At 49.8% G+C, this 23,209-nt stretch overlaps 1 protein-coding gene across 1 annotated transcript in view; it reads right to left on the bottom strand.

Moving 5' to 3' along the window:
- The window catches only part of ADGRD1 (adhesion G protein-coupled receptor D1), a 124,436-nt gene that overhangs the window by 36,370 nt on the left and 64,857 nt on the right, over positions 1-23,209 (bottom strand). The window contains exons 15-17 of the mRNA XM_066562091.1: positions 22,982-23,105; positions 6,247-6,350; positions 3,719-3,830 (exon numbers count right to left, since the gene is read on the bottom strand). Coding sequence (XP_066418188.1) covers positions 3,719-3,830; positions 6,247-6,350; positions 22,982-23,105 — 340 coding nt within the window. The remainder of the gene's footprint in view (positions 1-3,718; positions 3,831-6,246; positions 6,351-22,981; positions 23,106-23,209) is intronic.

Raw genomic sequence — 23,209 nt, 5'->3', positions numbered from 1 at the left:
CTGTGCCGTGCAGCTGTGCCATCCCCCTGTGCCATCCCCCTGTGCCCTGCCCTGTGCCCTGCCCTGTGCCCTGCAGCTGTGCCCTGCCCCTGTGCCATATCCCCCTGTGCCCTGCCCCTGTGCCATCCCCCTGTGCCCTGCCCTGTGCCCTGCAGCTGTGCCCTGCCCCTGTGCCATCCCCCTGTGCCCTGCCCTGTGCCATCCCCCTGTGCCCCCTGCCCTGTGCCATCCCCCTGTGCCATCCCCCTGTGCCCTGCCCTGTGCCATATCCCCCTGTGCCCTGCAGCTGTGCCATCCCCCTGTGCCATCCCCCTGTGCCCTGCCCTGTGCCCTGCCCCTGTGCCCTGCCCTGTGCCATCCCCCTGTGGCCCCTGCAGCATCCCCAGTGGCTGCTTGTCCCCAGCCCAGGGCAGGGAAGGCTTTTGCCTCCCTCAGCCCCAGGAGGGCTCCAGGCTGTGCTGGGGGAGCTCCACCAGTAGGAACCAGTTTGCTGCCTCAGCTGTTAATGGTTCGTTCCCTCTGCGGTGTGAGCTGTGCTGGGCTGGGCTGCCATTTTATTCTTTATGCTGATGATTTGGGATTTTGTACTCCAGTGAAAATTAAAATGTTGGGGCTTGGTAGTGCAATGAAAATGGAGGCTTTCCTGCCCAGGCTCACTTGGCCCAGTGCAAGGACATTCTAATGCAAATCCAATGGGACTACCTGTGTTCAAAAGCAATAAATTTGGGGTTAATTTGTGTAAGTGAGGTCTGTATGTGGTTTAGTATTTCACAAAGTTCAGTGACATATTATTAAACCAGATTAGCTTATTGACAAAAGCTGTAAGAGCCTTTCCAGTTAATTTTATCATAAGGCTATAAAATCCACTTTAATGCCTTTTGATTTCTACCAGAAGATTGGTCCACAAAAATCTAAATGCAACATAAAGCTGACGTACAGGCTAGTTCTGTCAAATGGATATTTTCCAGCTTTAGAGTAGCCAAACAATATGAATCACAAAGCAGCAGAAAAATGGCACACAGGGAAGTAGCAGGAGGCTGGTCTGCATAGAATTTTGTATAATACCTAGTTGCAGATTTTTACATAAAATCCATACCAAACTTGCTGCTCATTCCAGTTGGGGTTTCTGCCCTAATTATTGCTCAGCAGTTACTCTTACATGGCAAAATTGCTTTCTGTAAAAGCACTGAGAAGCTGAGTCTTCACACACCAAACCCAAGCAGGTCTCCCATGCTGCACCCTGTGAAACACCCACTTTTGGCAGAATACCTGTAAAAAGGCAGGTATTTTCCTGCTACTCTTAGGGTTGACAGCTGGAGGGTCTGTGGAAATAGAGAAAGCAGCCCAGCCAGCAGCAAGGTCTGTCCTGCTATTTCTGTTGAGAAGGTAAAGCAGGCTTTCAGAAGGGCCAGACAATCTTTGTCATTTATTCCTGAGGACAGTCTTAAAACAGATCGGTAATTTTACAGCTATATCACAAACAAAAGCAGCTTGTTTCACCTCTCCTTTTGGATGTTTCCAGCAATTCCAGGCAGGAGCATTGAGTGAGAAAGAGACAAATACCCAGAACTGCAGATAGTAGAGACATTAGATTTTCCTGGTTGTGCTGGAAAAAGCCCAGTGCTGGCTAACACCTTATACTTCAATTTTCATTTTCCTGTGTCTCAGTAATATAAAGACACAAAAAGACATCCTGATTGTGGGAAGAATTGCCTTCCATGATCAGTTGACTATTGATGATAGGTGTCAATGACCAGCTTTTTATTAATAAATGAATAAATTAGGTGTACTTGAAAGATTAAAGTCCTGTTTGTGACGATGGAGCTTTATGGTTAAAAATCATTATTATTCTACAAAAGAAAAAAAAATCCACTGTTATTCTACAAAAGAAAAATTGCTGCAGAATGAATTGTAAATCATTAAATAACGCATCTGAAAATAGCAGGGAATGCTGTGTGCCATATCTGCAATCAAAACTGCAACGTCCCCAGAGGCAGAGATGGGAAAGGATGGGCAGGCTCAGGGCAAGGGGCGATGCCAGCCGCAGGCAGGGGGACACAGAGGGTCCTGCAGGGCACCCAGAACAGCTCAGCCCCACTCAGCAGCCCTGCAGAGGTTACAGACTGACCCTGCTGGTGCAAACACTGCCTCCCTCTCTGGAAACCGCTGCTCAGCAGCTCAATTACAGCTGCAATTAAAGGTATTTAGGCTGCTCTCAAAGCTAGTCAGGAGTGGGTAACGACAGGAGACCAATAAAAGGATGAATCACAACCCCCCGGATTCCAAGAGGACAAAGCATAAAAATAAAAGCCCAGCAGACAGTATTTACATCAGGTCTGTCAACTTTCAGATCTTTACAGAGTTATCCCAAACAATTACAGCTCTTATAGAGGAGGCAGGGCTAAAAAATCCACAGATTCTGTGAAGCATTTTATTTCCCAAAGCCTGGGGTGTAAAACAGCTCTCGCTTCCTGGTGCTGCCATCCCAATTTCACCAAAGCAGGTTTGGGACAGGTTTAGGGGGAAATCTGCACCTACTAAACTGCAGCCTGAGTCTGCGTGAGAGCTTCCCAAGCTGGACTAAGCAAGCAGGACCTGAGTGTGCCCAAGGCAGGTTATGAACGTGGGTGGCTCCGGGGCTGGTCCCTGGAGAATGCGGCTCCCCCAGCCCACAGCTGGACACAGCTGGAGCTCCACACCAGAACAGGCTGAGGCCCTGCTGGCCTTGCTCAGCTCTAAAGAGGCTGTCACACACCGTCGGAAGCGACTCAGCCGAATTGTCTGACAATTTGGGATGGGTGAAAAAGAAAGCCCTGTGAGAATACCTGAGCCTGTCATGCTGGGTGAACCTTCCATTGCCCTCGAGCCCATGTCCTTTCAATGGGGTTTTAGCTCTCTACCTAAAGAGGATTATTTTCATGCCCGGTTTCTACTGTCTTCAGTTTCATCTTTTGCTGCTCTCCAACGTCTCCATTTCATTTTCCTTCTAAACCATCCCCTCTCATTTTCTCCCTTGCACATTGCATGACTCATTCAGGACCCACCCGAATGTTAAACAGCAAAAGAATATGAACTTAGTTTTCCAAAGTGCTTTTAGGTCCTCAGGTAATGACTGCCTGTGCAAACCAGGCATTACAGTTATTTATAAGCATAGCAGAAATTCAAGGGATCCCATTTGAGCTGAATATAAATTTAGGTAGTTGTTGCATTGGCAAAATGAACAATGTGCAAACCTCATATTTACTTCTATTGAGAAAAAATAACACCACCACCACCCCCCAGTAATAGAAACCACTGGCTGCTTCTGAATAATGTGGAGCAGCAGCTGGTCACAAGGTTAGCTGAGTTTTTACCAGCACAAACACAGAGCACCCTGGAAGCTTATTGTAAAATCAGGTTTTGCTTCTGTTTTTCAGGTGGAACTTTCCATCTCATGTTACTTTAAATTGCATTTTTAAAATTAACAGTGGAAAGAAATTGGTTGTACTGGTATGTGATGCAGTTAGCTTGGCCTGTTTGTCTTGCTCTCACTGGGCTGCTTTGGATGCCAGTTTAATGGCTTAGCCCTGGTGCCCAGCCTGAGCATTTCCCCTGCAGCAGGATGGCGGTTTTGGCTAAGGCGCGTTGTTAAAGCCAGACCTCCCCTGCAGAACCTTCCCTGGCTGTGCCCGCGGGCCCAGCAGAGCCTGGAGCTGCCCCGAGGACCCCAGAGACTCACGGTTGCGGGGCTGAGCTGGAAGCTGGCCAGCAGCAGGGCCTGGGCCAGCAGCACGGCGCTCGACAGGTTGGCGTGGATGTGGTAGCGCTGGTTGCGGATGGTGCTGACGGACCTGCGGGGCACAGAAACACCTCAGCACGGCCCCAGGGCCTCCCACGCTGCAGCAGGCACCCAGCTGGCTCCGGCTGCGGCTGGGCTGACCCTGGGGCCTCGGGAGCTCTGCTGCCAGCAGCCTGGGCAGCGCCTGAGCAGAGCACCCCTCTATGCTGGCACAGCACAGCGCCCTGCACGTGGCAAAGGGACGGCCAGTGGCAGAGCACCAGCAAGGGCTTGGTCCTGGAGGGTGCTGCGCTGACAAGGAGCTCACGCCCCACAGAAAGCAAACCTGTGCCCACTCTGCGCCAGAGCTCCTGGGTTTATTTTGTTGGTATTTGCCTTTCTGGGAAAGGAGGGAACGGGGAAAGACATTGGTTCCAATTCTGATTTATACAAATATAACTTCTGAGAACGATAGCTCCATACACAGATGGGCAGTGCCTGTCTTGACAGGAACCTGACTGTGGTTTCAACATCATTTGAACGTATCTCCCTTGGCTTTTCAAAAACCAGCTGGAAATCTGACAAGAACAGGCTTTCCTGGAAGTCTGCTGACCTCGTGTTTCTGTTCTCATCCCAAAATAAGAAACAGAAAACAAAAACATTGATCTGAACATCCCAGGCTTGCCTTAAATTCTGTTCTCTTTGAAAAACAAACAGTGCTGGTGATAACAGGTTCCTATTCCAATGCAGCCTCCTGCTGCACCGCTCCATGGAGCGGGAATGAAGAGGGAGGGGACAAGAAGTACTGAGATCCCAAAACGTAGCTCAAGGATGCTCTGCCTGGTGCCAGTGGCTCTGTGCTGAGGAGCTCCACAGGCTGGGCAGTGTCACCCACCAGGGGAGCAGGGCTCACTGCCCCCTGGGAAGGGGCTGCCCTGGCCAGGACATGGAGAAGCAAAGAACTTGCCAGATTCTTCTCCACTTATGTCACAGTCATATAACACCACATTGCAAAATTCCACTTCAGCTGCTTAAGGAGACCCTGCTCTCCAGTGAAAAGATAATCAAATTATTTTCAATTGGCAGTTTGAAGGATGCTGTATGTAGGTGGGGTGCTTAACCCTGTGACAGTCAGCTGGCTCCAAGCTCTCTTCCAAGTCTTGTTTGCCTCCAGCTCCTTGAGGAGTTTTCAGCCCTGCTGCAGCAACACCTCCTCCTTTTGCTTCTTTTTCCTTTCGAAACACCCTAACATCCAATTTTGCCCTCAGACTAAAATGGAGCAGATCATTCCCCTTAGCCTAAACATGCCAACAGCACAATGGCAGACAGGCAGATGTTGGACTTATTTAGAGTGGATTTTGCCACACATTATGCTCTTAATCCAAGTATGACCAACAAAAATCTCAAAACTTGGAAATAATAGGGGGTCTGGAAAAAACAAGCATTGCAGTCAGTTTACTGAGATTCAGCTAGTCCTTTTCCCTAGAAACTGGCCTCTAAACAGCATGTCCAAAATACAAGAAAACAAGAATCAAACACTAAAGTGAGAAGAATATGGTTTAGTGAGTGAAAGGAGACAAGAACCCCAGTCCTTGCTGTACTCCCAAAGTGCTGCACAGCCTTGGACAAGTTACTTCACCCTTAGTCAGGTTTTCTGTTTCTTATTTAGACACAAACCTTTATGAAAGCTTTTTTCCAGAAATGTTTGTATGAAGCCCAGCTGGGCCTCAAACTCATTTGTCACTAGGGGAACATAAATAGGAATAAAGGTCCTGAGTGCCCTGGGGCAGAAACCTTCCCAGCAGAGAGAGCCCTCACAGGGCTGCCCTGCTTTGGGCAGGAGGTGCAGAGGTTTCTAAGCACGAGCCATGGAGTGAATTCCACACTGCTTACAGTGTCCTTCACCCCACTAAAGCACCACAGAAAAGCAGCCTGATGGAGAACAGCGAGACACTCGAACATCAACGTGGGCTGCATGAGGTAATTGTGTACGAGCTGTGTGAAAATAAAGTCAGGCAGCCAGTGCTGACTGAGACTTCCTTACTGGGCACTCCTTTCTGAACACCCTGCCTCACAGACAGGACAGTGGAAAAACAGGAGGTGCTGGCAGTGTACTCTGAGCAACCCAGAGATGTGCGGGGCAGAGAGGGTGGGCCTGCAGTCCCTGCTCTCCTTGTACTGGAGTCCCGACCAAGGCCTCCTACAAGGCTCTTTGCAAGGTTCCTGAACTATAGCAAAGCATGGACAGTTAAAAAAAAAATTAAAATCTCTCACGAGATTAAAATGGCTTGCTATATAAAGACCATCCCATTTCAGGAAATGAAAGTAATTTAGAAATAACCAACCAAGTGTTACAAATACATGTGCTGAATCTAATTAAGGAAGGTTGTAGAATTAATAGCCTTTGTTTTATGCTGAGCAGCTGAAGGGATCCTGCTTGCCTTGCTGCGTGCTGGCTGCTCAGCAGGTATGAAGCAAAAATTACTCACGACAGCACGGCGAACGTGACCAGGGTGATCGTCAGGCAGAAGATGGACAGAGCACAGCCGATGTAAGTGATGGAGGAGAGGGCCACCTGGTGTTCTCTTGTCAGCTGCAGCAAGGAGAGAGAACAGGGCTGTGAGCTGGAGTCACACAGAGAGAGAGACCAGAGCTGTGAGCTGGAGTCACACACAGAGACCAGAACAGAGCTGTGAGCTGGTGTCACACACAGAGACCAGAACAGAGCTGTGAGCTGGTGTCACACAGAGAGACCAGAGCAGAGCTGAGAGTTGGTGTCACACAGAGAGACCAGAGCTGTGAGCTGGAGTCACACAGAGAGAGACCAGAACAGAGCTGTGAGCTGGTGTCACACAGAGAGACCAGAGCAGAGCTGAGAGCTGGAGTCACACAGAGACCAGAGCAGAGCTGTGAGCTGGAGTCACACAGAGAGACCAGAACAGAGCTGAGAGCTGGAGTCACACAGAGACCAGAACAGAGCTGTGAGCTGGAGTCACACAGAGAGAGTGACCAGAGCAGAGCTGTGAGCTGGAGTCACACACAGAGACCAGAACAGAGCTGTGAGCTGGAGTCACACAGAGAGACCAGAGCAGAGCTGAGAGCTGGAGTCACACAGAGACCAGAGCAGAGCTGTGAGCTGGAGTCACACAGAGAGACGAGAGCAGAGCTGTGAGCTGGAGTCACACAGAGACCAGAGCAGAGCTGTGAGCTGGAGTCACACAGAGAGAGACCAGAGCAGAGCTGTGAGTTGGTGTCACACACAGAGAGAGACCAGAGCTGTGAGCTGGAGTCACACAGAGAGAGGCCAGAGCTGTGAGCTGGAGTCACACAGAGACCAGAACAGAGCTGTGAGCTGGAGTCACACAGAGAGAGACCAGAGCAGAGCTGTGAGTTGGTGTCACACACAGAGAGAGACCAGAGCTGTGAGCTGGAGTCACACAGAGAGACCAGAGCAGAGCTGTGAGCTGGAGTCACACACAGAGAGAGACCAGAGCAGAGCTGTGAGCTGGTGTCACACACAGAGACCAGAACAGAGCTGTGAGCTGGAGTCACACAGAGAGACCAGAGCAGAGCTGTGAACTGGAGTCACACACAGAGACCAGAACAGAGCTGTGAGCTGGAGTCACACAGAGAGAGACCAGAACAGAGCTGTGAGCTGGAGTCACACAGAGAGAGACCAGAACAGAGCTGTGAGCTGGAGTCACACAGAGAGAGACCAGAGCTGTGAGCTGGAGTCACACAGAGAGACCAGAGCAGAGCTGTGAGCTGGAGTCACACACAGAGAGACCAGAGCAGAGCTGTGAGCTGGTGTCACACAGAGAGAGACCAGAGCAGAGCTGTGAGCTGGTGTCACACACAGAGAGACCAGAGCAGAGCTGTGAGCTGGAGTCACACAGAGAGACCAGAGCAGAGCTGTGAGCTGGAGTCACACACAGAGAGACCAGAGCAGAGCTGTGAGCTGGAGTCACACAGAGACACCAGAACAGAGCTGTGAGCTGGTGTCACACAGAGAGAGACCAGAACAGAGCTGTGAGCTGGAGTCACACACAGAGAGAGACCAGAGCAGAGCTGTGAGCTGGAGTCACACAGAGAGACCAGAGCAGAGCTGTGAGCTGGTGCCACACTGAGCACTGCCAGTCCTGCCCTGCCCACAGTGTCCCTGTCCTGTGTCACAGCCCGGGTCCTCAGCAGCAGCGGTTCCTGCTGTGGCTGCAGGGCTCGGGCAGCCTGGGCAGCTCAGCCCAGGAGCTCACAGGGCCCAGTGATGCTCCCAGGGATGCCCCCAGTGATACTGCAGCAATGCTCCCAGGGATGCAGCAGCAATGCTCCCAGGGATGCAGCAGCAATGCTCCCAGGGATGCAGCAGCAATGCTCCCAGGGATGCAGCAGCAATGCTCCCAGGGATGCCCCCAGGGATGCAGCAGCAATGCTCTCAGTGATGCTCCCAGTCATTCCCATCCCTGTGCAAGCACCACCGTGCAGGGAGACCCAGCAAAGCAGAGAACCCACCCACCAGAGCCATCCACAGCCATGAAATGACCGATCCATCACTGGTTCTGTGCAAGGGATGGAGCCAGCAGTGCCTGCTGAGGGAGCTGGGCTGACACTCCAGCATGGAAACCCCAGCACGGACCCAGTGGGAGCAGCAGGAGGGCAAAGCTCTGCTCCCAGCCTCTGCTTCTGCCTGCTGGCATCTCTCGTGGAGGTAATGCAATTTTTAGGAACATTTAAACTGTAACCCCATGGTGCTCTCCCCCAGGATCTGTGCTAAACCTGGACAGAGTCAATGCAAGAAGGACAGGGTGGTTTGGCCACTCCAATTAATCAGCATGTGTTTTAACTTTCCATGCAAGTTCTCATAAAAGAATGACAAAAGAGCCACACCCAGCAAAGGGAGCCAGGCAGTATTAATATGTAATAAGTAGAACAGAGCAAGGCAGGAAAAAGCTTTCTCATCCTAGAAGAATTTTCAAACATTTTTCCTGACTTGATTTTGGACAGAACTTGACATTTTCATAAACTGAATGAAAAAAAAATTACTCAATCAAAAAGCTTTAATTATGATGCCTGAAATACTGTGTTATTGTTTCAATCTCAATTTACTATTGACTAAATTCCAAGATGAAAAGAAATCATTGATTATAACAAAATACTAAAAGGAATGGTATCTTTCCAAAACTTTTTTACAGCACATTTATTTAATAAAAACTAGTCCTTTCACATATGTTTGGGATTTTCTATTATTTTCCACACACACAATAAAACTTCCCACCCAAATGAAGTATTCCATCAGAGATTATCAAACCGAAGCAGCTCTACCAATAAACTCCCCATTAAAATTCCTTTTACAGGAGTGAAATTACGTGCCATGTGGTCATGGGAAAACATAAATACAGACAAAAAGATGTGTTGTGAGTGTGGGTTTTTAGTGTAAGTACCTGCCAAGCTCACGTGTGCTGAGTTTCCAGCAGAAGAGCTCAGCAATCTGAGAGCCTGTAAGGGATGCACTGAAAGACAACTGTTGCTATGGTGTTACTGTTCCTAGGAAATATGATGCAGCTCTTGAGTATTTTTTCTTTGCCAGCCAAAGACACATTTCTTTTCCCTGACTGGACAGCATCAATTACAGAAACAAAAGAGTTCTGTGTACTGGAACAGCTTTAAAGCTCCAGATAATTCCTACAAAAGAGATGCTGTCATCCCTCATCCCCCAAAGAAGGCAAGTGCAGGCATTCCCCACAGAATGTTCCTGAAATAGGAACGATCTGTGTGGTAAATGGAGCAGTTTAGAAGTGATTTCCTCATCAGGTACATTCATGTCCAAAATGCATGGACCTTATTTCCTGGTGCCTCCACCCTGTTCCCTGGCTGCAGGTGGCTCACAATTCTGCAGAAGGAGGAGAGGAGCTGAGGAGGCTTTTCAGATGTAAAGGCACTCTGAAATCAGTATTTCTCAGCAGTCCTTAAGCCAGAAAATGTTCCCTGGAGAGCTTCCCTGCTCAGAGAGAGCTCAGATTTACAGTGCTCTGTGCTGGTGCTGCACTGGCAGAGATCTCAAGGGTGCTGTGCCCTTACTGTCACTGACAAATGCAGACGGTCCAAGGAGCAAGCCAGGGGAAATGGGCAAAAATCACAGAAAGGCCTGGGTTGGGAGGGACCTCAGAGCCCCCCCAGTGCCCCCCCTGCCATGGCAGGGACCCCTCCCACTGTCCCAGGTGCTCCAGCCCCAGTGTCCAGCCTGGCCTGGGGCACTGCCAGGGATCCAGGGCCTGCCCACCCTCCCAGCCAGGAATTCCTTCCCAAAGTCTGCTCTAAACCTTCCCTTTGAAGCCATTCCCCCTTTCCTGTCACTGCCTGCTCTTGTGAACAGTTCCTCTCCATCTTGCAGGACCTTCAGGTGCTGGAAGGCCACAGTTAGGTCAGCCTGGAGCCTTCTCCTCCCCAGGCTGAACAATCCCAGTTCTTTCCATGTGGGAAAGGTGAGCCATCCCCCCCAGATCAAACTGTTTGGTTTTTCCCATAGTAATCCAAAAGAAGATAATGATCACCCAGATATTTTTTTCTGCCCAATTTCTTTGATGTTGTGTTTCTAAGAAAGTCTGTCTCTGGGTTTTAGTTCAGTCTTTCTCCAGAAACCCCTGCAGGGCAAGACAAAATGTGAATCCTCTATGACTTAGAAATGAAAAAGGGAAAAAAAAATCTCTTCTACAACAAAATGTACAAGATTCACTGAAACCTGAAATAACCTGCACAGGTCCCTGCATCTGTGAGCTGGAAATTGCTCTTGCTCTGGTGAGCACAACCAAAATCTGATGAGGCTGTAAGAGTGCTGCTCCCGAGCCAACCCTCAGCCCAGTCTGGTGGGAGCCTTCTGCAAAGCAGCAGCTCTGCAGTGCAGCTTCCCCTTGCCCCTGTGAGGGACAGAGCTGGGCTCAGCCTGGAGCCAGCTCCAGCTGCAAGGAAGGGCCCAGAGGAGCTGCAGGGGCTGCTCTCAGAGGCAGAGCAGCTCCTGCCCATGCAGGTGTGAACTGCAGGGAAAGAACGGGGAAAAACACACGAAAGAGCTCAAAGCCAGGCTTGGGGTGATCTCCAGGGTGTGCAGCCTCACTGCAGGGCTGTGGTGAAGGAGGGAAAAGAATTTGTATTTAAGGACACCAGAGCCCCACAAACCTCCCACCCCAGCTGCCACAGCACATCTGGATGTGGTGTGTTCCCACCTGAGGGCATAAAAGGAGCAATTTGTCAGAAGAACCTGGGTTGTCAAAGCATTGGGCCCCATTAATTAAGAAACTATTTCAATTAATTCCAGTGCTCTGATAAGGGCTGTTTTTACCTAACCCCAGCTTGTCTTTTTGAAAGTTTACAGACTTCCTGCATGATGTGGAATGTAAAACAGTAATTTGGGATGGGTTTGTAGTCAGCACAAAAACTCTAATCAAGCTGCAATGCTATTATTAAGGAAAATAGCATTAAAAAGTACCAAATAAAACACTGAGCAAGCTGTGAAGTCATCCCACGAGCCTGATTCTCACACTTGTCCCAACCTACATTAAATTATTCTTTTCTTCTAAAAGGTTTAGCTTCCTTGCATTGATATGGTCATTCTTTCACCCTGAAAAGCCAGGAAACGAGCTCGTGCAGTCAGGAGTGTCAGCAATACCAGCACTAAGAGACAGATGTTTCTAAGTTTCTGCTTTGACAAGGTAAACCCAAAAGTTCCTCCCACCCTTTCAGCCTAGGCTGTAGCAGCCCTTGCCCTGGGAGCTGCTGGAGGCCTGGCCAAAGCAGGGGATGGAGCAGATCCACCCTCCTGTGGCACAGCCCACTGCCCTCGCCCTGGGCTCCCTCCTAACAGGAGTTACTACATTGCTTAACACTTCTGTTTTGGAAACTCACAGGCAAGCAAAAACTGCCTCACAAGCAAGCCTGAGAAAAGCTCCTGGAAAGACACCAGCTCAGACTGCAAGTACAAATCTTTCATTTATAATGTTGTTCACAGAAAAAAAATATATATAGAAAGTGCTATCTAACCCCTCTGTTTATAAATAACTGAAAGGAAGATGAAAATATATTATAATAATGAGATGGTACTTTTTGTAGCTGGAGGAGCTGGGAAAGGTCATTCAGGCTGAAAGCCTTATTCAGTAGGCTCCACAGGAAAAATCGTTTGTGTCTAGAGGGGAAAAGCTCCTTATTCCTGTGAAGTGACTGAGTGAGCACACACAGGAGCACAGCAGCCCCTGGCCAGCCCAGGGCACCTGCCTGGTGCTCCCTTTCTCCAGGGCACACTTGCCCTCCTGCCCCTGTCCCTTTCCAGGTTACTCGCCCCTCTCAGGCCATTGACTGCACTCTTCTGCTTGGCAAAGGGTGAACTTGGCCAAAGGAAAACACTTCCAACCTAAAATTTTCCCTTCACATACTGCAAATCATCTCTCTATTTCTGCCTTCAGAGGTCATGCATCAGACAAAGGCTGAGCTCAAACACTCCAACTAGGGCTTGTCACAGCTGATCCTGACAGCTGTACCAAGTGACAGCTTCACTATTTAGACACCAAAAGCAGTAATTTCACTGTCCACACTACTTTAGAAATCTCCTTTCCGAAAAACAATTCGTCCTCCAGAAAAAGGCATGTTCTTGAACCAAGAAAGGTTCCACAGCCTCCAAGGTGAGTCCTGCAAGCTGAGGAGGAGATCACAGCCCTGGTTTGTATTTCAGCCTCACTCCCTGGCACAGCCCAGGATATGTCTGCATGTGCCCATGAGTGGACACACTGCATTAGAGCAGGTGTTTGTTCACTGCTGGAAATGCCACGACAGCTGCACTCTGCCCTAAGTGCAGACAGAAGGTGAGTGAGATTTCCATCTCCCTTTTGGTCAGCTTTGCATCCCACAGGAAATCCCTGCAGTGCAGATGGATTTGCCTGTTCATTATCTGACAGATCTGCAGGGGCTGCCCAGCACTGAAATCCCCCCAAACCCTCTGCAAACCTGAGCATCCTCCCTGAGCGCTTCCTGGGGAGCAGTTACAGCCAAATCCACTGAAGTTGTACCTTTAAAATGTAATCTGAATCCAATTAAGAAAAGGATGAATAATTAACTTTGGCAGCCTGAGTGTCTCAGAGACATTAAAACGCTGGCCTTGGCTGATGAAGCTAATGGTTTTAATTGCCTCCAGAAAGGCTGCTGAAATTCAGTCTCAGTCCAGAGAGGCCTTTATTTATATGTTAAATAATAATAACAACAATACAAATCTCTGTTTTCCTTCAGCTTGCCAAGCACTTTGTTAGGTACAAAACATTCCATTTTTTAAAATGAACATCTGTGGTGAGTTCAGGAGGCTCAGTCTGCTCCTGAGAGCACAGGGTGGATTTTGGTGGGGCCATGCTGAGTGGCACTGTACAATCACCACCCACAGAAAAGCCTAATTTGGTGCACAAACTTCTTTTCTCAAGCCACAATGCATCAGATACTGCAAATTTAAAGAAAAAATGGCCTCTGAGAGTCACAATGCAATCATCTTTATCAGCCATTTCCAGCAGAATTGGTTTTGAATTCCCCTTCTCTATTAACTCCACAGCTCCCAGAAATTTCCAACAAAGTGCTGCAGAGGGGGACTTTCAGGATTAAACGCACATTTCCCTCCAGCCAGCCCAGCCTGGCGTTGCTTATTTAAAACTTTTCACTGTGACACAAAAAATACAGAATTTTCCAAATATCTCTGCCAAGATATTAATTGGTATTTTTAAATGCTATCTTTCAAAGTAGTTCTGGGCACTGTGTCATCAAACAGTAGGGGTTCTGCTCATTACAAATCTCAAAGTTCTTAATTCAAATGAAGCTTGAAGGAAGCATGGCAGGGAGGAAGGACTCAAGTTGTGAGGTGATATCAGATTATGAGAAAGTCTGGGGACTAGAAAAGCTGATATTTCCAAGTTCTTCTAAAATCTGTGAGTGCAGAGCAGGGTGGGGTTTTTTTCTGCCTTCCTTTCAAGTCTAAGCCTGCAGGAAATGTTTAGTGCTGTAATCACAGCAGATTATCCCAGACTCAAGGAGCTGCTCTGTGCATCCACCAGGGCTGGTCCAGCTGCCCTCTGCCCCAGCAGGAGCAGCTCCTCCTGGTCCCCATCCACCAGGGCTGGTCCCCTGCTCTCTGCTCCTGCTCATCCACCAGGGCTGGTCCCCTGCCCTCTGCTCCTGCTCTGCCCATCCACCAGGGCTGGTCCAGCTGCTCTCTGCCCTCCTCCTGTCCCATCCAGCAGCCAGACCCGAGTGCCCTGCAGAGCCCCACGGGGGGATCAGCCCCACGGGGGGATCAGCCCCACAGAGGGGGGATCAGCCCCACAGAGGGGGGATCAGCCCCACAGAGGGGGGGATCAGCCCCACAGAGGGGATCAGCCCCACAGAGGGGGGGATCAGCCCCACAGAGGGGGGATCAGCCCCACAGAGGGGGGGATCAGCCCCACAGGGGGGGGGATCAGCCCCACAGGGGGGGGGATCAGCCCCACAGAGGGGATCAGCCCCACGGGGGGGGGGATCAGCCCCACGGGGGGGGGATCAGCCCCACAGAGGGGGGGATCAGCCCCACGGGGGGGGGGATCAGCCCCACAGAGGGGGGATCAGCCCCACAGGGGGGGGGATCAGCCCCACAGGGGGGGGATCAGCCCCACAGGGGGGGGGATCAGCCCCACAGGGGGGGGGATCAGCCCCACAGAGGGGGGATCAGCCCCACGGGGGGGGGGATCAGCCCCACGGGGGGGGTCAGCCCCACAGAGGGGGGATCAGCCCCACAGAGGGGGGATCAGCCCCACAGGGGGGGGATCAGCCCCACAGAGGGGGGGATCAGCCCCACAGGGGGGGGGATCAGCCCCACGGGGGGATCAGCCCCACGGGGGGGGAATCAGCCCCACAGAGGGGGGATCAGCCCCACAGAGGGGGGATCAGCCCCACAGAGGGGGGATCAGCCCCACAGAGGGGGGGTCAGCCCCACGGGGCAGTCTCCTGCCAGGCTGGGTCTGAGACCCCTCAGGGCAGCTGAGGACAGTCGAACACCAGCTCCCAGGACAATTCCATTCAATGAGCGTGTCCAGCTGTGTTTCCCCAGGCTGGGCTTTGGCTCCAAAGGGCCCGTTTGGATCAGGGCTGGCACTGGGTGGGGCTGTGCCCTGGGTGCCCCTGAGCCCCCAGCCCAGCCCTGGGGACAGAGAGGCCCCTGCAGGAGGCACAGCAGGCTCGGGCACAGAGTGACCACACCTAAGGAGAACAGTGATGGATAAAGGTGCTCATAACATTTCGTACTGCATGGGGAAATCCTTCAGTCAGCAAGGAGAACTGGCTGCCAAGTGGTTCAGTGCTTTCATTTCCACCACAGAAAGGAAGTCTGTGTTCTTTTGGTGAGTATTCTGATTAAAATAGGTACTCTATCATGCTTCTCAAACAAAGCAGTTATTTTGACAGTTATAGCACTCTTAAACATTTGTGCTTTTCCAAAATAAAAAGTCATTTTTGCTCTCCCCCGCTGAGTGAAATGCAGTAAGTGCCAAACAATTCTCTGAGGAATTTGAGGGTTTAGTATCCTGCAGCACTAGCCCAACTTTTTCCTTGTAATTCTGTGGGATTAGGGACAACCAGAAATTCTCCAATTTCCTCCCATGGAAATCAACAGAGCTGTCCTGGCAGAGGGGTGGAACAGCAAAGGAAGGAACAAACTCAAAATCAAGAAAATCAAGTTCAAATCAAGGGTTCAAAATCAAGAGCAGCGCTCGATTTTCAGGAAGATGAGCTCGGGTGCCCTAAGGACAAAAGGAATCTGAAACCCAATCCCAGCGTGAGAGGAGCTCCTGCACAGGGACAACAACCCCTGCCGTGAAATGGAGGGGCAAGGGGAGAGACCAGAGAGAGCAAAGAAAGTTTACAAAGCAGCACTGGAATCAACACCCAGGCTGATTTATCTTTGTTCACCTGATGGCTGAGCCTGTCTGAACTGTCTGTGGGGATCTTTTCAGTCACACGAAATGTCACTGGTAATGAACAAGGACCAAAAAATCGCAATGCCTACCCAATTTTTAAATATGCAGCACAAAGAAAAATTACCGGACTTAGGCATTATTCTTTTTATGTTCCCAGCAATGAAAAGCATGCTGAGAAAAGTAATTATACAAAAATTACAAAACAGCAGAAATCAGAGAGTGCCACATTATTTCCATTTCATTGTCCTATTTGAGTGTGGAACTGGCTGAAAATTTTAAGAAAACAGCTTATGGTTTCAGACTGCTATTTTATTGCACACAAAGTGCAGTGTTTGATTAATAACTGCAATATTAGATTTAGGAAACAATGCTCCAAACTGATAAATTACCCATCTATGCCCCATATTTTTGAAGCATTTTGCCATACCAGGACTTTTTCAAAACAGCCTTTATGAACATGAATTGATGCACCTTTTTTTCAATCAGCCATGCATTATCAAAACTCAGCTATAACAGTGAAAGCTAAAATAAAAACACGTCTATTGCCACAAGAAAAGAAATTTGGGATGATTTTCTTTTTGTAAATAGAAGCTCACAGATGAATACCCAAACCTTTTCAGAATCCTGGGCTCCCTAAAAATGCTAAGGGTTGTTTCTACAGTTCCACCATCAAGATCAGACAGTTTTAAGTATTTTCCCTGTATAAACACTTGTCTGCTTACAAGCCCATTGGTGAGCTGCTTGAACTCTATTGATTGATAGTCTCTTCTGAATCGTGAACAGGCTACAAATGGCATAAAAACAAAGTCATTTCTAGCTTTAGAAATGCAGAAAACGTGTTCAAAACCCCAAACAATTTCTACCACAGATTGTATAACACTACTGCTTAGCTGGAAATGTCCATCCACATCTGAACTTTATAGGAGCCATTTTTATATTCTCACAGTTGGAAAAGACAGCAAGAGGAAAAGCAGGAAAAAAAGAACAATTTAGAGAATGGTTTAGGAGACATAAATATTTCAGCTGTGTCCTGCACTGGTGTTCTGGGGGAGGAGGACCCAAGGTTCAAACTCTATTTTTCTGTGGGAGAAAATGATTGCTCTTTAAAAGGATTTTTGAACCCTGGGTCCCCAGGTGTCCACCATCCTTTAGCTGAAGTGACATTTTCGTGGCAGATGGTACAAATAGCCTGGCATGCTTTGTAGCTGTTGGATCACTACAGAAACAAATCTGCCAGATGGCTGGCATGTTCCTTGGCAGGAGCAGGGGGCCCCTGACTGAAGGGGGGAGTGAAGCTGCCCAAAATGCAGCGCCAGCATCTGAACATTCGGTGAAGCCCTTTTTGCTGCAGCTCTGGGCTGGGCTGGGTTCCTGCTGTCTAGGAAGGAGAGCTCCTGTCTGAGTGTGTGCCAGGGGCTGCTGCTCTGCCTCTCCTGTCCCTGTCCCTGCCGCCAGGAGCCCCAGCACAGAGCTGGGACCCCCAGGCCCGAGGGGATGTCCCATGTCCCATCCAGCAGGACACTGCTGCAAACCCCTCAGGCAGCTCCTGGCCCTGCCCCACAGGGAACAAACACATCCACATAAATGGGCTCCTTCTCTCTCCCACCACAGGCGCACAGTGCACCACAGGCTGCCCAGTGTTTGTGCTGGGTGGGGGAAAGCCTGGAACTCTGCTCTGTGCACCAAGGAAGGAGAAGGACAGGAGCTCCCAAGGGCAGCTGCAGCAGTGATCTATTTGCTACAGGGATTTCTTTCCCCACCTCGGGTTCCCCACCAGAAGGAAAAGCTTGATCAGAGCAAACCCTTCACGTCTGCACAGCCCCTGTGAGCCAGTGTGTGCTGGGAGATGGCACTGAGCAATCCTCAGCCCCTGTGAGTGTCCCACACCAGTGTGTGCTGGGAAAGGGCACTGAGCAATCCTCAATGTCAGCCCCTGTGAGTGTCCCACACCAGTGTGTGCTGGGAGATGGCACTGAGCAATCCTCAGCCCCTGTGAGTGTCCCACACCAGTGTGTGCTGGGAAAGGGCACTGAGCAATCCTCAGCTCCTGTGAGTGTCCCACACCAGTGTGTGCTGGAAGGTGGCACTGAGTAATCCTCAGCCCCTGTGAGTGTCCCACAGCAGTGTGTGCTGGGAGATGGCACTGAGCAATCCCCAATGTCAGCCCCTGTGAGTGTCCCACACCAGTGTGTGCTGGGAGATGGCACTGAGCAATCCTCAATGTCAGCCCCTGTGAGTGTCCCACACCAGTGTGTGCTGGGAGATGGCACTGAGCAATCCTCAGCCCCTGTGAGTGTCCCACACCAGTGTGTGCTGGGAGATGGCACTGAGCAATCCCCAGCTCCTGTGAGTGTCCCACACCAGTGTGTGCTGGGAGATGGCACTGAGCAATCCTCAGCCCCTGTGAGTGTCCCACACCAGTGTGTGCTGGGAGATGGCACTGAGCAATCCCCAATGTCAGCCCCTGTGAGTGTCCCACACCAGTGTGTGCTGGGAGATGGCACTGAGCAATCCTCAATGTCAGCCCCTGTGAGTGTCCCACACCAGTGTGTGCTGGGAGATGGCACTGAGCAATCCCCAATGTCAGCCCCTGTGAGTGTCCCACACCAGTGTGTGCTGGGAGATGGCACTGAGCAATCCTCAGCCCCTGTGAGTGTCCCACACCAGTGTGTGCTGGGAAAGGGCACTGAGCAATCCTCAGCCCCTGTGAGTGTCCCACACCAGTGTGTGCTGGGAGATGGCACTGAGCAATCCTCAGCCCCTGTGAGTGTCCCACACCAGTGTGTGCTGGGAGATGGCACTGAGCAATCCTCAGCCCCTGTGAGTGTCCCACAGCAGTGTGTGCTGGGAGATGGCACTGAGCAATCCTCAGCTCCTGTGAGTGTCCCACACCAGTGTGTGCTGGGAAAGGGCACTGAGCAATCCTCAGCTCCTGTGAGTGTCCCACACCAGTGTGTGCTGGGAGATGGCACTGAGCAATCCTCAATGTCAGCTCCTGTGAGTGTCCCACACCAGTGTGTGCTGGGAGATGGCACTGAGCAATCCTCAATGTCAGCCCCTGTGAGTGTCCCACAGCAGTGTGTGCTGGGAGATGGCACTGAGCAACCCCCAGCCCCTGTGAGTATCCCACAGCAGTGTGTGCTGGGAGATGGCTCTGAGCAATCCTCAGCCCCTGTGAGCAAGTGTGTGCTGGGAGATGGCACTGAGCAATCCCCAATGTCAGCTCCTGTGAGTGTCCCACACCAGTGTGTGCTGGGAGATGGCACTGAGCAATCCTCAGCCCCTGTGAGTGTCCCACAGCAGTGTGTGCTGGGAGATGGCACTGAGCAATCCCCAGCTCCTGTGAGTGTCCCACACCAGTGTGTGCTGGGAGATGGCACTGAGCAATCCTCAGCCCCTGTGAGTGTCCCACACCAGTGTGTGCTGGGAGGTGGCACTGAGCAATCCCCAATGTCAGCCCTTGTGAGTGTCCCACACCAGTGTGTGCTGGGAAAGGGCACTGAGCAATCCCCAATGTCAGCCCCTGTGAGTGTCCCACACCAGTGTGTGCTGGGAGGTGGCACTGAGCAATCCTCAATGTCAGCCCCTGTGAGTGTCCCACACCAGTGTGTGCTGGGAGGTGGCACTGAGCAATCCTCAGTCTCACTGACCTGGCCAGAGCTGTCCAAGAGCTCCCTGCAATCTCCACCTTCTGATTGCCTGCTGACCTTAATTACACCCCTGACACTTCCTAAAGGCAGTCAAGGGTTGAACATGCTCCTTCAGGAACATTCTGCTCATCTGCAGTCCCATTTTACCTTCAATCAACTCATTTATTTGTTTAAACCAGTTGATGACCACTGATCTCCAGAATTCAAAATAAATGTTATCATTCTCAAGTGAGGACCAGCAAGATAAACGAATGTCAGCAAGCAGGAATGTGGGCCAGGCTGCTGCAGACACAACCCCAGAGTGATGGAACACAAACAACTCCAGCCTGCCCTGTGCTCCAGCCCCTCAGCAGGCACCAGGCAGTGCCAGGCTGGCAGCTGAGCACCACATGGCCGGGAGCTTTCCAAGATGGTCACTTCAATCCTGAGATAAACTTGTTACAGCTGCTAATGCCCACACCTCTGGAGGCTCTGAGCTGAGCTCACCAGCAGCATTGTGTGTGTCCTTCTTTCACAATCACCCTGGCTTCAGTGCCTTAGGGCTCCTGCTGAAACCAGGGTAAGATCTGGAGTGCTGTGCAGCTACATTTGCAATCTGAGCTCAGTTTTAACTAATTCACAGCCTTCAAAGCTCTCCCCATCCTGGTGCAGATCCCACAGACATCAGAGTGATGGTTCATTTTGCCACGTTTAAATTAATATCCCAGAACTTCAGATTTTCCTTTGCCACTAGTCTCTTTCAATTCCTTTCTCTGAATGTTGGAATAAAAATGATTTTTCGTCTCAGCAGATTTCAGCCTTTGGAGATTACCTCCAGCTGGCAGACAGTAGAACAGTGACTGAATTAACCTGACCTGTTCTGAGCAAAGATCAAGAAGGAAAATGGAGAACTCACAGCTTGTTCTCAAGAACTTTCTGGCATTTCTGTGCTCCCTAGAAATTACACCCACCTGACAGTCTGTGCCACAAATGTCTGACAGTTCCTCAGCACCCCTCATCTCAGCATTTCAAGCGTTCAAGAGACAGCAGCAGGAAGTGCAAGGTGCCCTTCAGTTTTGTTCCCGCGAATGTCTCAGTGGAATAAAATGGAATCCATGTGGGACACTGTAATTCCTCCCCAATGCAGGTGCCTAAATTAATAACACAGTTCTGCAGTGCTGAGGAACATAGCAGGGCATGGATGGGCACAAGAAAGGCACAGGATGAGTTTGTGAAGGTGAGAGGGCAGCAGGAGCAGGGAGGGAGCTGGGGCAGGGCCACAGGGGCTGCCAGGGACTGGGTCCTGCTGCACTCTGCAGCTGGAAAAAGCCACATTTAACCAGTGAAGGAACAAATTTAACCAAATTCAACCAAAAGCCACATTTAACCAACGAAGGAACAAATTTAACCAACGAAGGAACAAAGAGAAGGACTTAAGCAAGAAGATTCTTGCTGGAATTCAGCACAACTCAGGGACACCTTGGCTTTCACTGAACCCCTGACCCTGATTCCAGAGCTGGGGCTCAGGGACACCTCGGCTTTGGCTGGACCCCTGAGGGTCCCGTGCACTCCAGCTGGGAACAGCAAACTCTAGAGAACTGCAAAGCCACATTAATGGGAAGCTCATGGCCTTTTTTTGGTTTTGAGCAGAAGGAAAATCGAAGTGAGGAGGAGCTGAGGGACTCAGAGCTCTGATCAGCCTGAGCTGCTCCCAGGAGCTCCTGGATTTCCCCAAGGGCTCTCCCTGGGGATGCTCTCCCAGCTCTGAAGCTGCTGCACGTGCACTGCTGTGTGCTGCATCTCTTTATCCCTGTCAGTATCCCCCTTTTTAGAGCTTTAATTGTTTTCTGTGCACCTGCCTGCCTTTCTGCAAGGGCTGGCAGAGCCGTGCACCCCTGGTTTTGCTGCATGGAAGGCTCTGAAGGTGCCCCTGGAGGGGCCTCTGCTCCCCTGAGAGCTGCTTGTGTCTGTACCCTGGGGACAAAGGGAATGGCACTTTCCACAGGAGAAGGGAAGTGTAAAACACCCAGACAATTCCCATGAAAAGTTAATTCCCCTTTTTTTTTTGGTACCAAAATACAGCTTTTGATTAAAAAATCTACAGTTTTCAGGCAGTTCATTTCCAATTGCTTATTTCCATTTTTTATGAAAAGCAGACCCTTTTGGGTAATAATCTAATTTTTTCCAGAATCTGGGGAAAAATAAACATTCTGTCAAAAACAGTGTTCATACAAAAAAATGTGATCCATTTTAATTTGTTTGGCCACAGATGTATTATAGCTGTGTAAACAGAACTGTTCAAAGGTGGCAGTTGCACACTCCCACCCTCTTTTACTTGCTTCATATTATCTGTGCACCTCCTTTATGAGAGGAAGATTAAAATATACAAAAGTTCAAGATCAGATATAACATCACTGCAATAATGTCTTGGAGCATTTGTTCCAAGGGGTGATTTAAATGGGCCCTCTGAACCTTGGCTCATGAATTTCTGAACATGGTGAACAAACACAAGGATGTGCTCAAAACCCACAGCATTTCAACATTTGCTTAAGAGGGTTCCAAGGACACCTGGGAGAAGTTTCCAATTGTCATGTTGGCTCAGCAGGGTTTACTCAACAAGTGTTTTGGGCATTTGTGGCTGCTGGCACAGCTCGAAAGGCAGAAATTCTGTCTTGCCTGACTCATCTTCATGCCAATCACACAATGAAGGTAACAGTTCTTTTCACTAGTTGGAAAAATCAGTACCAGAAGAAAATCCTAAATGGTCCATTTAAAGGAAATGTCTTGGACTAAGGTTTGGGATGAGATTTTCCTTTTATCATAAAGGGGAAAACAAAGCTGTGGGAAAACATTCTGGTGGATGGAAATGCATCAGACCAAAAACTCAAGGAGAGAGAAACTATTGAAAAAGGAGCTATTACAGGACTGTGAGGCACTGGAAGGTCCATTCACATCCAGCCTTTCCCAGTTATGTGTTTCAGACCTCTTAAGGAAAACCCGATTCCAAAGAATTCTGTATGAAATATCTTTGATCTCTAATTACCAATATCACATGATACTAAAACTTATGGCAGCATCCCATTAATCATCACAATCCTAAATCTGTCTAGTTGAAAGCTGGGCCTTTCAGAACTATTCCCAGTGGAGAACCAACCAATCTTTCAGTGACATTTAATTGGTGCTGTCCTGTTTAATCCTGGCTAATTCCCTGAATGCTGCTCTTTAAACAGGGTTAATAATAGCACATTTCTCCCAAGACATTTCTGTCTCACAAGATGGGAGGTCTTGAGGCAAAGCTGCATTTTATTATCAGCCTGAAGAGTTCCTAGAAAAATTGTACTTGGAAACCAGACGGGGTCATTAGGTGCTTCACAAGCAATAAAGAGAATAATGGATAGATAAAAACTGGATGGCCTGAGGAAGCCAACCCCCCTTCAAGTGGACAGACTGACACAAAGGGCTGGGGTATGAATTAACTAATTAAACTCTCTGGACAACACAACAGAAACAAGAAATAAACCCAAGCTGGGTACAAACACGCCCAGTTTCAGGCACTTAGGTGATGAGAGGATGTAACTGATGTATTTATGGTTCATTTCTAGCAGAGTCACTGCCCTGCCGAGTCTCACCTTCAGAGGCACCACTTGCATCAGGATGGCGAAGTTGGTGAGGTGGTTGCAGAGGCACACGGAGTAGTTGAGGTCCCCACTCTGCCTCACGCAGCCCTCGTTGGACCAGACGCCAGTTCCATTGCTGGGAGCACAAAAACCAAACGTTACCCCTGCCAAAATGCACCTGCTGGAGGCTAATTTCACATGCCCCGTGCTGCACAGGAGATGGAAAGCTCTGGAATCATC

This window comes from Molothrus aeneus, chromosome 18 (assembly GCF_037042795.1).
Source record: "Molothrus aeneus isolate 106 chromosome 18, BPBGC_Maene_1.0, whole genome shotgun sequence".
Lineage (NCBI taxonomy): Eukaryota > Metazoa > Chordata > Aves > Passeriformes > Icteridae > Molothrus > Molothrus aeneus.
Note: the sequence above shows the minus strand (reverse complement) of the source record. Positions and strands in the feature narration are given on the sequence as shown.